Below are 24300 nucleotides of genomic sequence, written 5' to 3' on the forward strand. Positions count from 1 at the left end.
GAACCATGAGTGGTCCACTGCCAGCAGTGAGTGAAGGGGATGGGCTTCTGGCCCTATTAACGTCTAAAGTGGACTAAAGAACGTAATTCTTCTCATAATGCATAATTAATTCATGAAATTCATTGCCACAAGATTTGGTGAACACTTGCTTAGATGGCTTCAAGTGGGAATTTAACAAAGTAATGGACAATTGGTCTGTGTTGGCTACTATTCATAATAGGTAAATTTAAAGTTACAGGTTCAGAGACAGTATACCACTGAATACCAGTTGTTGGAGGACGACAGGTTGTGGGAAGGTCTGTTATCTGTCAGAGTAGGCCTAAGTGGATTGCAAAGGAATCCGTTACTGGCACCTGTCCTAACCAACATCAGTAGCTCATGCAATGTTTCATAAGCACAGCTGTTGCAAAACAAGCTTTGTGGCAGAAATTTCCTTTTTCAGAGCTGCTGCTGAAACCATAGCTGCTGATACGAGTGGCTAAGGGCAAGCAGAAGCATCCCTCAGCTACAGTTCAGGGAAGTTGCACAGGAAGTGTTGGTCAACTAACTGCAGTATGGCAATATCAGCTCTTCATAGGTCAACAAGAAAACCAAATTGCAATAATAGATAACTGGTTTGGGACAGAAGTAGCATCATTCAAAAAGCATTTTTTCCTGCCTATAGAAGGTTATGTATGAATGTAGTGTAATGCAATGACTGCTAGTGTGACAGCATATATTCTCCACAAAACGTTGCAAAATTGTCCTACAAATTATTTACAGTGCTCAACCAGAGCTAGCAATCAAAAGGAGACATTTTGGTGAGCAAAGCAAGCTTTGCCCTGAGTAGCATCAAAATGGAACGGCACTCAGATGATTGTAAAGCCCTGTCTCTGCCTTTGATCTCTGCATGTCTGCTGGAGCCAGATTCCTTTTGCCTAACTTTTGGTTAATAGTTGCAGTTAAATGTACCAAAAAGTGGTAAGTCTTCAACTGTTCTGTATCCCATGTATTCCTCAACTATAAGGCATTAATTACTATGTAGTGTTTCAGCTTCCACCCAACAAATCTAGTGAAAATTTGATGTGTATAGCATTAGATGGAACTGGTCTACCCCTATTTGCATGACAAAGAATTGAAAAACCATGTGCATAAGGTGCTAGGGATCAATGGAACCTCACAAAATGCTGCTTAATATTTTCATTGTTCTTTGTAGATTCTTAGATCAGAACCTGTTATTTCCATTTCTTGTGAGAAAGGATCATAGAAAGTTAAAATACAATATGTTTATTGCATAATGTGTCTGATGTGTTGATAGTGGTATCAATTAGACTCCACACACTGTTCTTGTAGATCTTATGCATTTTACACTGTGCAGTGTTATTGACCCCTAACCCAGCAACTTCTTTCCAGTTATATTGTTTTACCATAAAAGGAAATAAATAAAAGTTTAACTTTTTAACTTGCAAATGGTGTCATGCTTAATACCATCTCAAGTGTCTTATTTTTATGGTTTTCTTGGGGTATAATTGACCTCAAACCTGCATTGATGCAGTGAATTTTGCTATTGACCAATGGTTAATAGAAAAAAATTCATAGATATTTTAAATCAGTAGTATAAATTGTCTCCCAAGTTTGTATTCCACACAGAAAGCAGTATTGTACCCTGAAGCCTATATAGGCTGTGCTTGTATCTTGATTCTCAGTCTACATCGATGGCTTGCCAAATTTCTGCCTTCAGGGATCCCCTTTCCTTTTTGACTATTAAGGAGTTTTTCTAGGAACCTCTTCATGCTGCATCAGATGTCTAGCATATAAACCCAGTCAATTCAGGACAGTAGCCAGGACAGTTGGACCTTGCCTTCATCCTGAATCAACTGAATACACTCCAAACTTCCCAGATCTTCCTAGTTAAACACATAGTCAAAAGGTTTGTAACAAATTATATTACAACACGCTGTCCACTAGGGATGTGCAGAACATTTAGATTCGACGGGCCTTCGAGTGTTTTGAGGTCAAAACAGAGTGCCCTTTAAATAAAGGGCCTGTTTCTAGCTTGGAACATAACAGCCCCATTTTGATTCAAGACCTTTGAGGCACCATCTTGGAGACCTATTTTTCCCTAGCTGATTGGTTTTCTGGCTCTGTCTTCCGATCCAATGGGAGTTTGGGAAAAGGTTAAAAATGTGTTTAAAATTGCCTGCTTGCTCATTTCTTTTGTGGGGTGGGTGGTAGATAGCATCCATCATGCCCTACCACCCAAACCACTTTGGTGTTCTTAGGAGCTTCCAAAGGGGAACAGTGGGGTGTTTCGAGTTTCCCCATTGTTTCCTATGGCTGAAATACTCGAAATGTTTTGAGTTTTGTTTCGTCAAAACAATCTGGTCAACAGCTGTTTCAACAAACTGTTTTGACCGTCTGCGTGTTGTTTCAAACTTGAAACAAAATGCAAAATGTTTAGTGTACATCCCTACTATCTACCACTGTTTGTGGTCTGTTAACTCAGAATCCTGTGACAATGTCCCAGGGAACCCCATGGTTGTAGTTATTTCCACATATGCTTAAGGCAAGAAATTAAATCTCAGTGATGGGAATAAATAAGGGACATGGAATGTAGTTAACAGCCAGGTATAAATATTCTGCCTCTTGTTGAATGACTGATTTCCGGGTAGCCACAGATGCTTTGTGGTACCTGTATACACATATAGTGTAAAATATGGAATCCCAGGAACATTAGCCTTTTAAGTTTCCATGCCTTGTTTAGGAACATAGGAAGCTGCCTTTATACTGACTGAGTCAGACCATTGGTCCATCTAGCTCAGTATGTCTACACGGACTGGCAGTAGCTTCTCCAAGGTTACACGCAGGAGTCTTCCCTATCTTGGAAATGCCAGGGAGGGTACTTGGAACCTTCTGCTTGCAACTGCTCTTCCCAAAGAGACCCTATCCCCTGAGGGGAATATTTTACTGTGCTCACACATGTAGTCTCCCATCCAAATGTAAACCAGGGTGGACCCTGCTTAGACAAGGGAACAATTCATGCTTGCTACCACAAGACCATCAAGCCACCTAATGGCTCAGCAGGGAAATGACTTGCCTAGTGAGCAAGAGGGTGCTGGTTCGAATCCCCGCTGGCATGTTTCCCAGAATTTGGGAAACACCTATATTGGGCAGCAGTGATATAGGAAGGTGGTGAAAGGCATCGTCTCACACTGCACAGGAGGAGGCAATGATAAACCCCTCCTGTATTCTACCAAAGAAAACCACATGGCTCTGTGGTCGCCAGGAGTCAACATCAACTTGAGGGCACAACTTTACCTTTAAATTTTTTTTTTTTTACTTTACATATTTTTATACCACCCAAAACCTACCTCTCTGGGTGGTTTACAACAAAAACAAAAAGTTAAAACATTAGTTAAAACAAATAAATGACAAATTAAAACATTGGTTAAAATAAATAACAAAAAGTTAAAACATAAGAATTTAAAACCTTAAAACAATATTTTAAAATGAAGTTAAAACTATTAAAACGGTATTTAATTAAAAGCCTGGGTGAACAAATGTGAACTTTTAAAAAAAATTGTCAGAGATGGGGAAGCTCTTATTTCAGCAGAGAGCGTGTTCCAAAGCATCAGGGCAGCAACTGAGAAGGCCTGTCCCCGAGTAGCCACCAGATGAGCCGGTGGCAGCTGCAGACAGACCTCTCCTGATGATCTCAATAGGCAGTGGGGTTCATGCCGAAGAAGATGTTCTCTTAAATACCCAGGGCACAACCATTTAGGGCTTTATAGGTTATAACCAGCACCTTGTATTTTGCCCTGAAACTTATCGGCAACCAGTGTAGATCTTTCAATACAGGAATAATATGGTCTCTCCGAGATGACATGGAGACCAACCTGGCTGCCGTATTCTGAACCAGCTGTAGTTTCCGGACTACATAAAAGGCAACCCCACATAGAGTGCATTGCAGTAGTCCAGTCTGGAGGTTACCAGCATATGTACCACTGTCCTGAAGTCGTTCATTTCAAGAAACAGACGCAGCTGGCAGATCAGCTAAAGCTGATAAAAGGCACCTCTGGCCACTGCCTCAACCTGGGAAACCAGGGAGAGGCCCAGATCCAGAAGCACCCCCAGATTGCACAGCTGTTCCTTCTGGGGAATTGTGACCCCATCCAGAACGGGCAGATCAAACTCATCTCCTGACTTTTGATCCCGCACAATAAGTACCTCTGTCTTATCTGGATTCAGTCTCAGTTTGATCTGGATCATGATCTGTTGTAATCATAAGGAGTGGGTACTGCGGCTGGGCAGGGACCTCGTGGGTAGACTGAGTAACTCCTCGTGACGCCCCACCCCGCCTCCACGTGCTGTGCTGAGATCTTTAAGAGTAGATTCAGCCTCAGTTTTTTATCTCTCATCCAGCCCATCACTGCCTCCAGGCAGGCATTTAGGGAGGTTATGCCTTCTCCTGCTGAAGCTGACATGGAGAAATATATTTGGGTGTCATCAGCATACTTATAGCACCGTGCACCAATCTCCTGATGATTTCTACAAGCTGTTTCATGTATATATTAAACAACATCGGAGACAATACAGAGCTCTGAGGGACACCATATGAAAGTTCAGATTTTGAAGAACAGTAGTCCCTGAGGGACACCATCTGGAATCTGCCCAAAAGGTAGGAGCAGTACCCCCCCACTCCCAACCCTCTCAGACACTCCAGAAGGATACTATGGTCAATAGTATCAAAAGCCACTGAGAGGTCCAAAAGGACCAACAGAGTGACACTTCCTCTGTCAATTCCCAATTGGAGATCATCCATCAAGCCGACCGAGGCAGTCTCCACCCCATAGCCCGCCTGAAAGCCAGTCTGAAATGGGTCTAGATAATTGGTTTCCCCCAAGACTGTCTGGAACTGAGAAGCCAGAACCCTCTTAATTACCTTGCCCAACCAAGGCAGGCTTCTTTAGAAGTGGTCTAATAATTGCCTCCTTAAGACAAGGAGGCATCCTGCCCTCCCTCAGAGAAGCATTTATAATCTCTACCAGGCCTCCTACAACAATTCCCCTGCTAGATATTATTAGCCATTTCAAGCAAGGGTCAAGAGAACCGGTTGTAGGCCGCACCACTCCAAGCAGCTTGTCCGCATCCTCAGGAGTCAAACTGGAACTGATCCAACCTAGCCACACAGGAGGAGTTGCTGGACACCTCCATATCAGATACTGAAGTAATTGCGGAGACTAAGTCTAAGTCGGCCCTAATACGAGATATTTTCCTCACAAAGAATTCATTAAACACATCACAGCGGGTAATTGATGGTTCCAGATTCTGATTCAAAGAAGCAGGGGCACTTATTAGCCCTCTCACAACCCTGAACAACTCACCAGACGTGAACTTGCGGATGCAATAACAGGCAGAAAAGAATCGCTTCTTTGCCACACATATCGTCTGAGCATACTTCTTCAAATGATCTCTATGTTACAGTCTGTCAGATTCGAGTCGAGTCTTTGTCCACTTGCGCTCTAGTCATCTAACTTGCCGCTTCAGCCCCCGTAGTTCTTCCGTATACCAAGGGGCCAATTTTGAAGCGGATCGGAGAGGACACTTAGGAGCAATCGTGTCTACTGCCCCGGTGAGTTTGCTGTTCCAGTTCCCCACCAGAGCATCAACAGGATCGCTGCCAGAGCCAACACTAAATCTCTCCAAAGCTTCTTGGAATCCTATTGGATCCAATAACCTTAATGGGCAGACCATCGTAATAGGCCCTTCAGCCCTGCGAAGGTGGGAAGTGATTGTGAGTCCAACCTTAACCAGATGGTGGTCCGTCCATGACAATGGGAAAATCTCAGGAGTCCCCACCCACAGAACACCACCCTGATCAGAATGAAAGACCAGATCAAGCGTGTGACCAGCAATATGAGTCGGTCCTGAGACCACTTGGAATAGGCCTATAGTCGTCATGGTCGCTATGAACTCCTGAGTCACCCCAGACAAATTGGTCCCGAAATTAACATTGAAGTTCCCCAGCACCACAAGCCTGGGAGATTCCAACACCAAACCAGAGACCAAGTCCGTCAGCTCAGTTAGGGACTCCGTTGAGCGGTGGGGCGATCGGTACGCCAACAGAAGTCCCAATATATCCCTGGTCCCCAAACTTAGGTATACACATTCAATATGGTCCAACACCTCAACAGGGATCCTGGTAAAGGAGATGTTTTTATAGACCACAGCCACTCCACCTCTCTGCCCGCGGTCCCTCACCCGCTCCTCAACAGAATATCTGGAAAGAAGAAGCCGGGACCAAACCGGGCCACCGGCCTCCCCCAACTAGGTCTCTGTAATACAAACCAGGTTGGCTTCTGAATCCAGAATCAAATAATGAATGGTTTTGGATTTGTTCTAGACCGACCTGGCATTACAAAGGAGCAAGGTAAGGTTCTGAGGGTGGTTGGCACTGCTCCCCAAGGTCAAAGAGCTGACAGGGCAGCTGGAAGGGGGAACAGCTATAAGATTTCTGATCCCCCTTCCCCTGTAACGGCCCGCTGACCTGCCAACATTACTACTTCTGTTCCCCACCACCAGCGGAATTGCCGCCCCATAATCAGTGGACATGGCCACTGTTTCCCCTTCTCCAGCTAAACTCAGACGCATTCTAAGATTGTCTCACCCAGGGCAAATGAAAACAGAAGCCAAACTATTAAATGCCCCCCCCACACACACACATATATGTGGGTACCTGAACCAGAAAACCTGGCCCTGGCCCTCGCTGTCCCCCTCTGGTGTTGCTTCTTCAGTGGTGACCCCGCTGGCACTGGCAGCACCCTATATAGCCCTGAGCAGGCAGCTTTAGGCAGATGGAACCCAGGAAACTGCCAAGTCGCCCTCCTCCCCGGGCCCCAATCCTGCAAGGCCTCACCTCAGCACAGCAGCCAGTCCTGGGGGAGCAGATAACAAACGGGGGGGCAGCAGGAGAAGCAAACAGGCAGGCACCTCAGGCATGCTCGCAGATGGTGTCCCTCCTCTTCTCTCTCCTGCAGGCTTTTTTTTTTTTAACCACAAGACCAGCTTTCCTCCCTTGAAAGTGTGTTTATGGTGCCCATCAGTAAATGGGAAAAGCTCTATTATTAATGTATTTGTATAAAGCTTTTCCCAAGTGTTCTGCTTACGTTATCTCAGTAATCCTTACAAAAAGCCCTGTAAGTTAGACTATTGTAACTTTGTAGTGATTACTACAGATAAGATGTTAATAAGAGCTTCTTAGCCACTGTATTATACTAAATCTTTTGCTCCTGTCATCCTGGACCTGTCATCCTAACTTTTCCTCTTCCTAGAAGATATTCCTCATTTATGTATTTCATTTCTATCATGTCCTTCTCATAGAAGAGAATTGCCACTCTGAAAGGTGCCTCTGCTAGCAGGGGCTATTCTAGTCATGCAGTTCTATGAGTCATCACATAAATGAGTGGGAAGACCAAATGTGTCATTACACCAAAACCTTTTTCATTTTTGTGGTTTGACACTTATGCAAGTTGTTTAGATGCAAATAAGCATGCAGAGCAGAGATGAGATAAGTACTTGTATAAAATGATGATACTGCTCCATAGCAGGTTACTCTAGCTTCCTAAATACAGCAGACTAGTCTTTTTGTTATAGCCATTGTTGGATCGTGCTCTAAGCTGGTGGTGGGAAGATGTCAGGCTTGTGGGATCTACTTTGTTTTGTGCGTGTTACAAGAATCCTGTGGTCCAGAATACAGGAGAACACAATGAAGGGTATGACTCTTCGCTTTGGACCAGGTGTTCAGATCTCCTTACTTGTTCAGATATGCTGTTCCCTGCCTTATATGACCATGTTGATTGTGAAAACGAGGAATCCTGTTGTATTTACCTTGCTTTCGGAGTGGCTAGTTTACTAGTTAATAAGGAGAACTAATGTTCAGATGAAACAGATGGTGATGTTTGTTTAAACAGTTTATTGCTGTTTACACAAAGGGTTTATTATAAAGCAGAGTTTTAAATTGATTAGCACATTGATGTAATCAAAGTACAGAAGCAATGATTTAACCTTCTTGTTTAACCTACTTGTGTATGAACCAGTTTGTGGCTTTATTATTGCCCCTCTCCCCCTTCCCTCCCCTCCCCCCACTATTCTGAGTAGCATGTTAAATATTGTAGGACTTCACATCAATGCTATCAGTTTATGGAGTGCGTTAACCACACTGAATTGTAGCTCTACTAACTTTGCTTGCATCCACTCACAAGCATCTGATGGTATATCAGGCTTGGGTACTAAGACACATGCAATCAATGTTATCTTGTTCTTGAATTTGATGGGAAGAACTTCATGTGGCCTGATAGTTTGACATTTTGAACAGCTCAGAGCATAATATTGTTTTATCATAGTGCTCAGCTGTTCAGCATCTTGGCATAGCATTTGTCCACTCAGATTTTGCTTGGCATCATTCTGGATTTTGAGTCTACTCTAAGGTCTTCATCCAGATGTTCTTGACTTACCTTTATCCAGCTGTGACAATAAGAGTTGTTCTTCTCAATGAGATATTTGTCCTCTCTCTCTTGTAGGGTCTACACTGCCTGGTGAGAAACAGTAAGTGCATTGTTTGTCTTAATTGCTTGTTCATTTCGGAGTTGACATCTTTTAGGCTTTATTCTATTCACCAACTTTTGTTGTGTTCTAATTTGATTTAAAAATGTATATCCCACCTGAATGGCCCTCAAGATGGCTTACAATGAATTTCAGTAATTTTTAGTCACACAAATGCCATCCGCACATGTACGAAAGCCTGGTCAGTTTCAGAACTGCGCTGCTACTATGTGGGCAGGCTGCTGATGGGGAAACGCCGGACCTGTAAGCACCTTACATCTACTTGTAAAGGTGCCCTCTCACCGCCCCGCCCCCAGCTGCCCTTTTGAAGCATTTTAAAGCCAGGATTCCCTTTTGCTTGTAAAGGGGAATCCTCACTGGATTTCCCTTTACAAGCATAGCCCCTCAAATCGGTTTGGAACAGTCTGCCATGGACCAGGTTCAGTTCGATCATGGACCAGCCTGCCTCTCCTGGAGGCCAGGCCAGTTCGTGGTCGAACCGACCCTGTTAGTGGCAGACTGGTTCACTGTTGAATGGTTCGTGCACACCCCTATCATCCACTCCATCCCTGTAGGCTCCTGGTACACACCATTCTGCCACCTCTGGATATTAACACCTAATTCCTGTTTCATGCTGCCACATGCATCCAGACTAGATACATAACCTATGCATATGAGGTGTTGGAATTGTAGGTGGAGAGTGTGGGGAGGGGTAGAGAATCCTAACCAAAGCCTCCCAGATTTCAACCTTCATGGCAAGAGATATACAGAGGTGTCTGCAAGTTGAAGTACATTGTCAGTTCTCTAATATTTGCAAAGAACTGGAATGTAAAGATACAAGCTTACTAATGGTGTGCATGTACAACCAAAAAGGCACATGAAGCAATATTGCATGGATGGTCCCATGGGTTGGGGAGACAATTTTCACCTATTCCCCCCATGCATTCCTTGCAACCTGGAAGTAGGCCCCTGAGGGCCATGGGTCACATGGAGCACTTCCAAGGTGAGGGGGGTCGGCAAAAGTCACGCCCACAATCTGCACTTCAGAAGCATGGATGCTAGCACTGCGCACATGCTTCTTGTGGCTGCATGTGTGCACTGCTTGTAAGGATGCTGGCCACAGTTCCAAATTAGAAAGTATTTGCCAGGGTTTTGGCTGACGCCAGAAGTTACGGGGGAACCAGTGATGGGGAGAGGTTGCTGCAGACACAGGAGGCATTATTGGTCTATTATTCTTTAAGGGCAGTCCTGAATATGCTGCAGGTAGACTCTGCAAAGGACACTGTAATGCAGCAACAGATATTTGATATCTTCCAATGCAGCACTAAACCAAATGCATGGTAGGAGACTAGCCAGCCCTCATCGCTGGTCTGAGGGTGTATTGAATGGTACTGTGAGCTTTATAATTAAAGTTTGGTTTAACTGGCAGGTTCCTGCTTGGATAAAAGTTGGCTTTTTTTTGCAAAGTGGACTCCCTCAGCCCCAAGTTTCCTTGATGTCAGTATTGCCACGTTCTTTGATGGGGAGGAACTGCGCCCTGTACTGAAGATAACATGGATGGCGGCTACTGATGGTAAGCAAGAGTCGATATACTACAGACCTGCAAGGACATGCATGTAAGGAAATTCTTGGCTTTTAAAGGTAGTGATGGGTGGTAGTGCTCTCCGTTGGCCCAGCAGTAACACCAAGAACTGCTGTGAGATACCATTGTGGGTGGCTTGCCTATTGTGTGGTGCTGAAGAGAATTATTCTATCAAGCATCTTTCAGAGGCAAAAGTGCAATGGCTGCAGAGCAATGCAGGGGTAATATTTAAGTGGGTCTATTTCACTGAAATAGAAGGGAGAGTGAGATACAATCATGGTATTGATGGGCTTTGGTGATCACTCTGAACTTTGGGATGGTAGGATAAACTTAAGTCCAAGCCTTTTCATCATGGAAAAAACAAATTATTTGTTAGCATATTTTCTGCAGGTTAAAGCAGTCATACTTGAGAAACTGGGCCTTCCATTTTAATTTAAAATGTTTACCTATCCTCCAAGCCAGTAAGCAGAATTTCAAACCAGTACAGCCATTAAAAATCCAAAAAGACAGAAGCAGCAGATGAATTTCCCCCCCAGCCTCCACAACCAGGAGTTCAGGCTACAGTATGAGTACTTCTTTCTCTTTGCAGAGCTTAAAAACCAGAAATAAAATGTTACTTTACGAATTCCCCCATTTTTCCTCTCTTCTTTTTCCACCCCCCTCCTACTCTTCCCCACCCCAACCAGCAAGCATTCAGTACCTCAGAGGGGTGCAATTGGCTGTTCTGCAGATAAACAATAATCGGCAAGTCTGTGCTCATTTCGACTTTCAGAACAACCTGACGTTCCAAGTCCGCCCAGATGGTGGAGGCCGGGTAAGTGAGCGCAGAAGGTGTTACAGCTGTTTTACTTATGTGATCTCTTCCAAGAATCCAAAAATTTGACAGTATTATAAAATTCCAAACACAAAAGGATAAAACTGTAGTTCTAAAAGTTTTTGTAATTTGGAGTGTGCCAGATTACTTGCTGCAAATAGAAATGCCTCTTAACAGGACTCCACAGTGGGTGAGCCCAGATGCCAGTGCAGCAGCCCTAATAATCCACTGTGCTTATTCATCTGAGGAAATGCAGTAGGGCACCATGAATGTATTGTGTCCCCCTGATAAGAACACAGAGAACACACTTGGACTGGAGGCACCCATACCATAAGGAAATTGAAAGCAAGGGTGTTGTAGCCAGCTTCTGCCAAAGTAGGAAGGGTAGTATATTGGTTGCTTTTTGCAGTACCAGTAGCCATCATTGCTCAGTAACGGCAAACTAGATGTGCAGTGCTTGCTGCTGACACTCCTGCTGCTCTGGTAGCCCATGGCACTGGCCACAAACAATACTGACTGTTTGGAACAGAAGTTACCAGAAGTTGGGGAAAGGGTGAGAAGTACTATACATCTTGATTGCTTGTGGGATGTGCCCAGGGCTGTTGCCAGACTGCCGTGCCTTTTGTTTTTCTCTCTCCCTCTTCTCAGTTTCCCCTCAACTGTCTCAGTGCCAGCTGTGTTATAGCAGCGGTTGGCAGGGAGGGGAGATGTATCCAAGTGAGCAGAGCATGAAGGAGGAGATTTCTGTTTTGAAAAAATGCCAACATTTGTTGTTCATCTCGTGCCATCAGTATGTCAGGCACCGTACAGTTTGGGTGGGGGAGAGTGTCCTTTATCTTCACCTGAGTGAAGGGGGAAAGAGTAACTTTATGGAACAAATAGGACAGAAAGGGAAAGTGCCTCCCCAAAATGTGCACCTATAAAGTCACTGCTGGAAGAGTTACATTTTCAGGAGGGATTTGAAGGAGGAAGAAGTGGAAACTGGATGAACACAGATGGGGCTTTTCCTTATCTAGTGAGCACAGTAATTGTACATGCAGGGATGAGAGAGAATGGCCTGATGGGACTAAGGAGAGATCAGTTTGAGACTTGGTGATTGGAACTGAACAGACTGATCACAGTAAGCAGGTGCTCAGCAGCTGCTTGCCCTTCCTTCCCTCCCATATCCTTACAGCCATAGCCCTTATGTAGCATGGCAGCAATTATCAGTTTGTAATTTCCAGTGCACTGGTACCCTTAATGTATTTCTTGAACATCTCTCCTTTTTGTTGTTTCAGTGGAATTTCTCCTTTGACCGCTTTGAGGTACAGCCACGTCAGAGCTACCAAGTAACTGTCCATCACCTTCCCAAATTAAGTACTTCTGGAGACCATAACCGCCTATCAAAGTCAATCACTGTGCCAGGTAAGGCACCCTCTGGCAATAGTGGTGATGGCATTTGGTGAGCTGAGGTGGGTTTATCAGCTTGTAACGTTATGTAATGGGACTGGGCTCCAATCCAGCAGATGATTATTCTTATTGAGGGCACAAGTTGAGCCCTGCTGGATCATACCGAAGGTCTATCCAGCCCAGCATTCTGTTCCTCTCAGTGGCCAACCAGATACCTCTGGGGAGACCCACAAGCAGAACATGAATATAAACTATTTATATAGCACCTACAACAACAAAAATGTTCAAAATGACAGGCACTGCCCACAGGCTTAACTTATAAGCAGAAGACAAATAAGAAAGGAGAAGACAGAAGAGTAAATGGGGGCTGGAGGAGAGATCAGCTAGGATAGGAAAGCCTGGGGGAAAGGGGATGTTTTTTTAAAGCACTCCTTAAATACAGGAAGTCAGGATATCAGATGGAAGAGAATTTCAAAGAAAAGGAACTTAAACAGCGATGGGACAATACAGGAAATAGATGAAGAAACCTCAGGCTTGTGAAGTAACACAAAACCCTCAGAATGATGCAGATGTGGGGGTGTAAACAAGAAATTGAAGATAACCAGGAATGATAAGGGGGATGGAGAGAGAGAGAGAATTTGTAGACCAGTTTGAGAAGCTTAACATGCACACACTGCAAAAAAGGAAGCCATTAGAGAGCAAAACGTAGGAGTGGCATGATATAGTCAAAGTGAGAAGCAGAACAAACAAGCTGAGAAGCCGATTGCACGAGAGAGGTTGAATATCAGAAACAGGAAGATCATAACTGAAAGCATTAAAATTGACAAGACAGGACAGAACTCATAGCAGACCATATGAGAAGAGTGCAGCTTAGGAAGATAAAGATGTTAATAATGACAAGAATTGGCAGTTGCCTGAATTAAAAGAATGAAAAGATAGAGAAGGATCCAAGATAATGCACTTGAGAAGAAAAATAGGTTCTGATGTGATTTAACTTCAAATAAAATAATGAAAGAATAATGGGAGATGGAAGACAAAGGAGGAGTGCAGTCTTAGAAATCTTTAAATAAACAAAATGAGAGCTAAAAGTAGCCAAACAAAGAAACTTTCAGAAAGGTGGGAGAGAGAGAAGGTGGTGAATAGAAAGATAAAGTTGCAGATCATCTGCATTAAAAACGGTCTAACTTGAAAAGTATTTATAAGAGAAGCTAAAAGGGAAAGAGGCTAAAACATTAACTTTCAGCAATCAAATGAGAAAAGTACCTAAAAGAGATGTAGAGAGAGAGCAACATGAAATATAAGAATGAAGCCAAGATAGCACATTATCGTGAAAGCCAGGATCACATCAGCGAGCAATAATAAAAGAACCACTTATAGTATTGAAAGTTAAGGATACATTTGAAATAGGCAGAAGGTTGCCATTTCAAATCCCTGCTGGTACTATACTGAGCAACAGTGATATAGAAAGATGCTGAAAGGCATCATCTCATGCAGGGAGGAGGCAATGGTAAACCCCTCCTGTATTCTACCAAATAAAACCACAGGGCTCTGAGGGTGCCAGAAATCGAAATCAAGTTGACGGTACACTTTACAGCATAAGAACAAAATACAATATCTTGTGAACACAATTGGGAATTTAATTGGAAGCCTATGGAATTGGAAGCCTATGGAAACCCTGCTAACTGGGCAAAGAGGCAACTTTTACCGTGGTGATTCTCTTTATTTAGCAGGGGGAGAGTAACTGGCCCTATCCACCTCCAGCACAGTACCTCCAGTAGTGGTGTGCATGGCTTTGGTCCGGAACCATGGGAAAGACCGCCGGGGCGGTCTGGATGGGTGGGGGACTGTGACTTTAAGCGGGGGGGTGGTAGTACTCCCCCCCCGCCGCTCTTCCCCCTCTGGCGCTGGTCCATTGAAAAATCTTCTTGGGGTGGCAGAGTTCCTCCCTGCTGCCCCTGCCCCCATCGTTGTTAGTTAAGGCTTAAAAGAGACGAGCGCTAGCAGTGCGCATGCGCCCTGCGCGGTGCGCCACTCGTCTCTGACACTGCTGCGCGCGCCACATACATCACGTATGCGGCACGCGCGCAGCAGCGTCAGAGTCTTTTAAGCCTTAACTAACAACGACGGGGGCAGGGGCGGCAGGGAGGAACTCTGCCACCCCAAGAAGATTTTTCAATGGACCAGCGCCGGAGGGGGAAGAGCGGCGGGGGGGGGGGGGAGTACTACCACCACCCCCGCTTAAAGTCACAGTCCCCCGCTGCCAGACCGGGGGGGACTCCGGACCATGCACACCCCTAATCTCCAGTGACTGTTGCTGGTGTCTATCTTGTGTTTTTTTTAGAATGTGAGCCCTTTGGGGACAGGGAGCCATCTTGTTTATTTATTATCTCTCTGTGTAAACCGCCCTGAGCCATTTTTGGAAGGGCGGTATAGAAATCGAATTAATAATAATAATAATAATAATATGGGACCATTGCAATGGTGGAATCCACTCTCAGCATAACGTTTCATAGATTTTATGCAATTTTGTTTCTAAAAAATGCATGAGGTCTTGATCTTCATTACTAATGCAATATTTATGAAATGGAATTACACAATTCCTAGGTAATTCTTCTAAAACCACTAATAGTGTGTGCAGATATTCTGTCAATATGCAGATATTCTGTCATAGGTAGCTTACATCAGAGTAAGTCTTGTTTTTTCAAGTTACCTGAAAACTCAGGAAGTCAGCACTGCTTGGTTTATCTTTTCAAATTGTTCTGACCTTGGTGCTGGAATATAAGCTGGACTTCTCGAAAAGAAACTTTATTTCTATAGCCATATTAATATTTTTGTCAGTGCTGAGCTCTTGTATTTTCAAGGATGTACTTGACAATTTATGAGACTGGTAGTGCTACGGTAATAATAGTTACTATGCACTTCTGCACCTCTGATTACACTTTAATCCTAAATCAATGGGAATTGTTTTAAGTTAGGTTTTAGGAATGGGATATTCATGATTCTGGATGTGGCCATAAAGGATGTTTATTATTCTGTTATAATTAATCAAAGAAATCATTCTTTGTCTGCATGTTGTGTGTGCAGCAGGGAATATATGCGTGCCCAGTGCTTGTGCTAATGCTTTCTTTCTATCCAACCAGCATTATGGTCACCACATTCATGTGAGGTTCCAGTCACGTTCACTGCATTCTAGGTGGCCCCCATCTTTTTTTAATTGATACTGGTGTTTTTTGGTTGTTTGGGTTTTTACAAAAATAGGGAAATAACACAAAAATGAAACAAATGAATGGGGCAGTTCATGATTCACAACAATAAGCATATTACATAGTGCCATTTTTGCCCTGACTCCAGGTCTGTGTTTTTCCCCAGTGGCAGGGGGTTGTACCATATCAATATAAACTTAAAATAAGCTACTTTGATCTTGTGGGGGCTATGATTGGATGGTGATGGGGAGATGTATGCATCCCTCTTCTCCTGCCCCCTGCTAATGCTAATTGTCAGTAACATTGCCCAAGTGTATGTAGAATGGGCAGACAGGAAAACAAGGCTTTATTGAGCCTACGGGAATCCTCTGCTTATGGGTGCTGTTTCTGCAGAGGACTGGATTATACCCTGGAATTTCTAGACTAGAAATATTTCCCTTCCCCAGACTTGCTACTCTTAATACCATAAATTTCCTTAGCATGATATTTATAGCTTAGTGGTTTATACAGCACCAGTGACACTTAAACAACTGTTAGTCAACTCTAGATTGTATGTTAGGATAGGAGATGTGATGTACAAGATTGTGAAATTTGTCAACAGGTGGAAGGAAACTTTGGAAAGAAAGGTGCAATATATACAATTCAATGTTTAGGTTGCACTTCATTCTATATTGGGAAATATGGTATATCATTGAAAGATATATATAAAAAACATCTAGCAGATCTGAGGCATTGTGCACAGAGAACGAAACCCTGATCACTGCATTTGAGGATAAAGCATGAAGGCCAAATGGTGCCTACTATAGTTTCTATTTGGGGGGTTCAAAGGAACCTACAAAGAAGGGATATAATGGAAGCAATAATTATAAAGAAATTGAGACCTGCCATTAATGCTCAAGAGGCATTGGCCAATGCCATAAAAGCCTCTGAGAAAATGAGATTATTCCCCTTTTTTCTCTTCTCCCCCCACCCCCTCGCTCATTATCTCTCTGCCAGTCATGGACAGAGTGTTATCATGTCTAAGGAATTTAACAGCTGGGGAATGGAGGAAGTTTTTATCTATGCTTATTTGTGTGCTTAATTGAGGATTGTGTGATACACCGAAACATTATATGTATATCAACTTTTAGTTTTTCTTTTTGCTCAGTAAAGGGTCTTTTTGTTGAGAGATGGAGTTAATATGTACATTGCATTGCCAACATATTGACTTTATAGCTTTGATAAAACAGACTGCCTTAACTGCGGGTGGGGAGAGTGAACAAGGACAACCTTATGCTATTTTGCCCAATGATGTACAGTATTATCTTAACTAATAAATTGTTCACAACTCAACCATTGGTAATTTCTGCCATGCAGAGAAACTGCCCATTAGATTCCGTTCATTAATATCTGTGGGGATACTGCTCTCTGCAGAGGCAAGCAGGGGGAGCAGCTGGCTCCATGCAGGGCTAAGCACATAGTGCAGTTTCTTTGGCATCAATCCTTCAAAGCCAAATAATTGCACAGACCTTGTGTCCGGCCTTGACACTCCCCGGCATGTGTTCCTTGCTTTTATATATTGGACAAGCCTTTGCAACTTGTTCTTGCCAGGTACTGCTTGTCATCCTCATATGTTTTCTTTATAGACATAAATACATTTTTCTAATAAGTGACTTTTTGTTACAGGCTGCACAGATCCTATCATGAAAACAACAGCACCCTGTGTCCAGAGAGGTAAAGTTTGTTTGTTGAGTATAGGTGGAGATGAGGGAAATACTATTTGAAGTCCATGGGTTTTTAAATGATGATTTTAAATGCAGGTAGTCTGTGGGAGCCCAGCATTCATGGGACAAGACTAGATGATGAATCTCTGTTGTTGAGCTTCAACCCAGCAATGGACTTAGCCAATTACTCAGTCCATGTGACCAGTTTTCAAGAAAATGGAGAGACATGTAAGAAGGCCAGAAAGGAGATCTTTGAGGTACTGAGTTATTACATTTATATTCTGCCCTTCTTACAAAATTTTAGAGTAGCATACATTGTTCTTCTCACTCTTAATTTATCTTCACAACAGCCCTGTGAGGTAAGTTGAACTGGAAGATGGTTACTGGCCCAGAGGTCAGCTAGTGAACTTCATGGCTGATTTGGAGACTTGAACCTGGGTCTTTGCAGTCCTGTTTCAACACTCTGACCACAGCACCATGCTAACTTCAATCAATCAATCAGTCATCTTTATTATGGTCAAAAGACCAGCACAGGATATAGTACAATGAACTAAAGCACATTAAAATTAATATAAGCCAGATAGATACAACTAAAAAGTCCATGGCTATAATTAACCTATAAGATAGTAACTATATTATGATTATGATTAGTGAAATACAACTCTAAAACTGTAAAAAGAACTTAGAAGTAGAGCATATACAATTGAAATAAAACTCATTCAAATTATTAAAAACCAGATAGATACGCCTAAAATGCTGTGAATGACCACTGTGGTTATGATAAAATACAACTCTGCAATCTGTGGGGTAGCTAATAAAATAGGATGCTGAAGGCTAAGCCTAGAAGCTGTAGGGAGATTAAAAGAATATAGATAAAACAGGAGTAAATATACAACTGTCTTTAAAAGTGGAGCATCTAAAAATATAAAAAGGTTAAGATTACATATAAAAGCTACCATGTGGAGGAGCAAATTAAAATTATGCTATCAAGTAAAATGATCAGTAGTTGAAAGTCTGCTGCAAGGGATATTAACGGGTGATCAGAACCCGGCAGATCTTACATGCTGCCCTGCAGAACCTGGCAGCATTGTACGTGAAAGTCCGATTATCATCTGAGAGCAGCATCTTGGTGTAGACTTGACTGGAGTGACCAGGGTATTTGAGAAGCGGGGGATATGAGCTTGTCACGGCTGTCTTTATAAAAGGGGCATGAGAGGAGCACAGGTTCTATGGTTTCCACTTCCCCAGAGTCACAAGGACAAAACCTTTCCATGAGAGGCATCTTCTTGTATTTGTCTTCCAGAGCAGCAGAGGGGAGGGCATGACACTGGGCAAGGGTGAGCGCCCTTCTAAAGATATTTCCAGTTGCACCAGATATGGAGAGGGGGAGACAGTAAATCTATGATTATCCAGGGCCAGAAAGCCTGGCACGTTACTTAAATCTGCCTGGCGTTCCATGTCCAGAATCCTCTGTTTGATGGCCGTTTTCGCCTTGTCCCAGCCCATAGCCAACAGAAGGGACGAGGAGAAGCCCAGATGCACCACTTTGTTACCATGCTAACTTGCAACACCATGCTGGTAATCGGCTGGTTTCTATCTTTCTAAACACTTGCAATTTTATTTCAGAGAGTGGATTCTTGTTCAGAAAACATAATAAATCCCACTTCAGCATAGATCTCAATTATTAATAGCTACTGCCATTCAGTACCACTAGAGATTCATGAGAGGTTACAGTTACAAATGTTTCCTACTCTGCAGTAAGAAACCATAATCTCACCTTGATTAAACCAGAGTGCCCAAACTTTTTAATCTTAAAAAATAATAATAATAATGTGACTACAACATGCAAATTTTGCTCTTAGAATTGATGTGCCTTGGACAACTTACTTGTAGCATGATTCATATATGTTGTATGTCCTCAGTTTTGTAATCTGGAAGCATATGTGTGTTGCTTGACTAGAGTGTTGAAACTCAGGGGGGACAGTACAGAAATAGGCCCATAGAGCCAGAAGAATAGTCACCTGAAAGCCAAAAGATAGGGTTGAATGCTGAACTGAGTAAGACCTCTTTGTCCTCCCTTTTGTGATTTGTGTTGTGCTAAGACTTTAGCAGAAACTAGTAATATATTCATCTGTTTCTCCACCATCATGAGTGTGTGAAACTTAATAATTTTACAAAAATATAATTTCCAAGTGTGTGCTGTGATTTGAATTCGTGCATGCTCCCTTCATCTTCCCAAATATTTAAGCGTTTAGGAAATGCTGACCCAAGCTACATCCCACTACAGAAAACTGTCACCTCAGAAGCATAATCCCCTTCAGTTACCCTTAAAAATAAGTGCCTTTTTTTTTCCAATGGAGAACTGGGCCTCTGGCAAGCAACCTCCAATGTTTTATGTTTAAGGTCCACACCTCTTTTCCTTTTCACAGTGTTCATATTGACCAGTGACATCTGCTGGCCATTTAAAAACTGCATCACTGATGTTCTAAACAGCAGAGAAAAATATAGCTACCCACAAAGTGTGTGGGGTGGGGAAAATAAAAAAAATGACACACAAACTAACAACAGTCACTAACAGCCAAAGGGAATTCCAAGGAGTAAGCTGTGCTGGAAAGGAGAGGTTGGATGAAAAGAAAGAACCATGGATAGGTGAAGGACCAGAAAAACAAGTATGGAGGAAGAGAAGACTCCTCCTAGGCACTAAGAAAGAATAGGAGGGAGAAAGGTGACATACAAAACCAGAAACTGCTCCCCATCATTCTGCCAGTCATTTCTGACAGCTTGTGGCATGAGTGAGCGTGCATTAAAATAAAATGTTGGTGACCATATTCCTTGTGGCAGGGAGCCAGCTCAGTTAACCTAATGTTTCACCTTGCCCTCTCTCAAAAGCTCAGAGTGGGCTGCAGCAAAAAACCTATTTCTTAAAAAATGCTACATTATTTATAATTTAGGTAGATAGTAATATGTAAAAAAGCACAGTTAGGGATGGAAGTCTGACCCAGAAGATTCCAAGTGCATTCCAGAATTCTCACTCTTTAAAAAAAAAAATCTATCTACTCTTGCCCTCAATCAGCTCATCCAGAGGGTTGCCCACCCATCACCCAAATCAATAATATACCCAGCAAACAAGCAGATGTTCCTCCACCTCCATGCATCAGTCCCTCAAGCATATACCTCTCCTATTACTGTTGGGTTATGGGACTATAAAATACAACTAACTTTTGTTTTCATTTCAACAAGGGAAAATATTATTCACCTTCTGCTGAACTGTGTTGCTTCAGTAATTCACATTTAAAATAACTGAATATGTGCAAGTTATTGACTTGTTGCCTTCCCTCTTTTGCTGCTGGTTTAGTCAGTTTTCATTATTGCCCTAGAGTCTGTGATAACTTCTTCCTGCCCTCTGAACTAGGCACTGAGTTTTACCCCTAAACTTACTTTTGTTGAGGTCAATAGGCTCTCAAAGCCGGAATATGTTTGAGGCCAAGTATCTGTCTCTCACTCTCTCTTCTCAGTGCTGCTCCTTATTATATTATATCAGTGCTGCTCCTTAGCATATGCTTGTCTCAGAGATTAAGCCATGCATGTCTAAGTACACACGGGCATTACAGTGAAACTGCGAATGGTTCATTAAATCAGTTATGGTTCCTTTGGTCGCTCCAACCGTTACTTGGATAACTGTGGTAATTCTAGAGCTAATACATGCCAACGAGCGCTGACCTCCGGGGATGCGTGCATTTATCATGACTCTGGGAAGAGCAGACACAGCTGAGAAGATGAGCAAGCCTTTCTAAACATCTAGCCTTTTCCCCTTCAAGCAAACTAACAGGAAGAGGGGAGTTTTGCAGGGGTTGTTTCTCTTTAAGGGGTAGGTCTCTCTCTCTCTCTCTCTCTCTCTCTCTCTCTCTCTCTCTCTGTTATTTGTTAGGGTTACTTGTTAGGGTTAAGATATCACAGGGCTAGGAGTTCTTAGGAGTTCTTACCTAACTCCAGTGTTTACTTAGTGGGTTCCTGGAGGGGGTGGAATCAGCTAGGGCTGGGAGAGGCCCCACATTCCTTTCCTTTCACTCACATCCCGTGTGACAGTTGGAAGGCTACTCTACATATGAGGTGAAGGCCCGAGAGCATAGCGAACAGGGATAGCAAACAGGACGTAGGAGTTTTGTAGGAGTTTAGCGGGAAGTGTGCGGGGGAGCCTGGAACAAGCCCCTGTGATCACAAGGAGCCTGGTGGAGAAGAGAACGCAAGTACATATCCCTCCCTCGTTTCCCTCATATTCTTGGAAAAGGCTGTTTGGACAGTTAAATAGTTGACCATTACAGCTGAGACCTATCCTAATAAACTATCTAATAAACGGACAATAAGCTCCCTAAATACTGTAAACAGCCAACAAAAACAGTATGAAGATAGAAGGTCAGCAGGGGAAGGGACACTTCCCAGTGTATTGCATAGAGTGCCACATGTATGACTATTTACCCCATGGGCAGAAGTCATGGATGTGTGCTCGGTGCAAGGAGCTCCTGGCTCTCAGGGAACAAATCCGTTCCCTTGAGACCAAGGTGGCGGATCTGGAGAAGCTCAGAGAGGCATGTGGATGAGACCTTCAGGGATGTGAGAGAGGCATCCCACTCCAGGGCTGGTAGCTCCTTTGCTGTCAGGGAGAATGAACGTCTTGGACAAGGAAGACATCGGTCTGAGGAAGAGGGAAATGCTCCTTTAGAAGGGACCCCTTCCATGGATGATGAGCCCATATCCTCTCACATGGGGGATACTCCTCTGGGGGGTGGGGGCCTCATTGTAGTGGGTGATTCAATCATTAGAGGGATAGAGAGATGGGTTTGTGACCCGCGTGTTGACCGCACGGTGACTTGCCTGCCTGGTGCGAAGGTTGCGGACATTACGCAGCGTCTAGACAGGCTCCTAGGCAGTGCTGGGGAGGAGACAGCTGTCATGGTGCACGTCGGCACCAGCGATGTGGGGAAATGCAGTCGGGAGGTCCTGGAAGCCAAATTTAGGCTGATAGGTAGCATTTTGAAGTCCAGGACCCCCAAGGTGGCATTCTCAGAAATGCTACCTGTTCCACGCGCAAGTACAGTGAGACAGGCAGAGCTGAGGGGTTTCAATGCGTGGATGAGACGTTGGTGCCGGGAGGAGGGGTTTAGATTTGTTAGGCACTGGGACACATTTTGGGGCAAGCAAGGCCTGTACAAAAGGGACGGGCTGCACTTGAGCCAAGATGGAACCAGACTGCTGGTGCTTAAAATCAAAAAGGTTGCAGAGCAGCTTTTAAAATGACACCTGGGGAACAGCCGATGGGAGTTGGGCAGTATCCCATTTGGCAAAAGCCATCCTTTAAAGTGTGAGGCTGCAAAGAATTCAGATAAAACAGAAGGGGACAGAGCAGAACCGCACAAAGAGCAGACGGGAGCCTGTGCCAGCAGGTCAAAGAGTCAAAAGAATAGCATACATCAGGGGAGAGATTCAGCATATAGGTGCTTATATGCCAATGCCAGAAGCCTCCAAGCCAAGATGGGTGAGCTGGAGTGCTTGGTTGCTAACGCAGAAATAGATATAGTGGGCATAACAGAAACATGGTGGAACAGTGAGAACCAGTGGGACACTGTTATCCCTGGGTATAAACTCTATAGAAAGGACAGGGAGGGGCGCCTTGGAGGAGGGATAGCACTGTATGTTAAAGACGGGATAGAATCTAACAAGCTAGAAAACCTAGGTGGACTGGAGTCCTCCACAGAAACCCTGTGGGTGACTATACAAGGCCGGAAAGGGAATGTGCTACTGGGGACGTGCTATCACCCTCCGGATCATAATGCCGACAGTGACTGGGAGTTGCAGGAGGAAATCAGGGAGGCGTTAAGGAGAGGCAGGGCTGTAATGATGGGTGATTTCAATTACCCACACATAGACTGGGTAAATTCACATTCAAGTCAGGACAAAGAGGTCAAATTTCTAGATACGCTAAACGACTGTGCCCTAGAACAGTTGGTCATGGAACCAACCAGAGAGAAGGCGACCTTAGATCTAATTCTGAGTGACACCCAGGACCTGTTGCGTGACGTCGGTGTCATCGACCCTTTAGGGAACAGTGACCACAGTGCCATCAAATTCAGCATACATGCAGGGAGAGAATCACCAAGGACGTCTAACACAGACATTTTGAATTTCAGAAGAGGAAACTTCTCCAAAATGAGGAGTATGGTGAAAAGAAAGCTGAGGGGGAAAATCAGGAGAGTCACTTCGCTCCAGAGTGCATGGAGTTTACTCAAAACCACAATACTAGAAGCCCAGTTAGATTGTATATCCAAAAGGAGGAAAGGTACCACTAAGTCCAGGAGGATGCCAGCATGGCTAACGGGTACCGTCAAGGAAGCCATAAAAGGAAAGAAGACTTCCTTCCAAAATTGGAAGGCCTGTCCAAATGAAGAGAACAGAAAGGAACACAAACTCTGGCAAAAGAAATGCAAAGTGGCAAAAAGAGAGTTTGAGGAACATTTAGCCAAAAGTATCAAGGGGAATAACAAAAACTTCTTTAAGTACATCAAGAGCAGGAAACCTGCCAGGGAGGCGGTTGGACCATTAGACAATGAGGGAGTGAAAGGGATTATTAAGGAGGATATGGAGGTTGCAGAGAATCTGAATGAGTTCTTTGCATCTGTCTTCATGGCAGAGGATATTGAGCATATACCTGTTCCTGAACCAGGCTTTTTAGGGATGGAGGCTAGAGAGCTGAGTCAGATAGAAGTGACAAGGGATGAGGTTCTAAACTGTCTGGAAAAACTGAAAGCTAACAAATCACCAGGGCTGGATGGCATCCATCCAAGAGTCCTCAAAGAACTCAAATGTGAAATTGCCGACCTCCTTGCTAAAATATTTAACTTATCCCTGAAATCGGGCTCTGTACCAGAGGACTGGAGAGTAGCAAATGTAACACCGATTTTCAAGAAGGGATCTAGGGGCAATCCGGGAAATTACAGGCCAGTTAGCCTAACGTCCGTTCCAGGCAAATTGATG

The 24300-nt window shown here is 43.7% G+C and overlaps 1 protein-coding gene across 7 annotated transcripts in view; it reads left to right on the top strand.

The window, feature by feature from the left end:
* IL17RA (interleukin 17 receptor A) overlaps positions 1-24300 on the top strand; it is a 44715-nt gene that overhangs the window by 8785 nt on the left and 11630 nt on the right. For 6 of the 7 annotated variants that reach the window (XM_053255015.1, XM_053255012.1, XM_053255016.1 and 3 more), the window contains exons 3-8: positions 8559-8583; positions 10010-10153; positions 10849-10976; positions 12254-12380; positions 17234-17281; positions 17368-17528. In XM_053255015.1, the coding sequence (XP_053110990.1) occupies positions 8559-8583; positions 10010-10153; positions 10849-10976; positions 12254-12380; positions 17234-17281; positions 17368-17528 (633 nt within the window). Of the gene's footprint in view, positions 1-7268; positions 7752-8558; positions 8584-10009; positions 10154-10848; positions 10977-12253; positions 12381-17233; positions 17282-17367; positions 17529-24300 lie in introns of those variants that run through there. The other variant, XM_053255019.1, reaches the window with a different exon arrangement.

The sequence above is a fragment of the Hemicordylus capensis genome, chromosome 5 (genome assembly GCF_027244095.1).
Source record: "Hemicordylus capensis ecotype Gifberg chromosome 5, rHemCap1.1.pri, whole genome shotgun sequence".
In the NCBI taxonomy this organism is placed as follows: Eukaryota; Metazoa; Chordata; class Lepidosauria; order Squamata; family Cordylidae; genus Hemicordylus; species Hemicordylus capensis.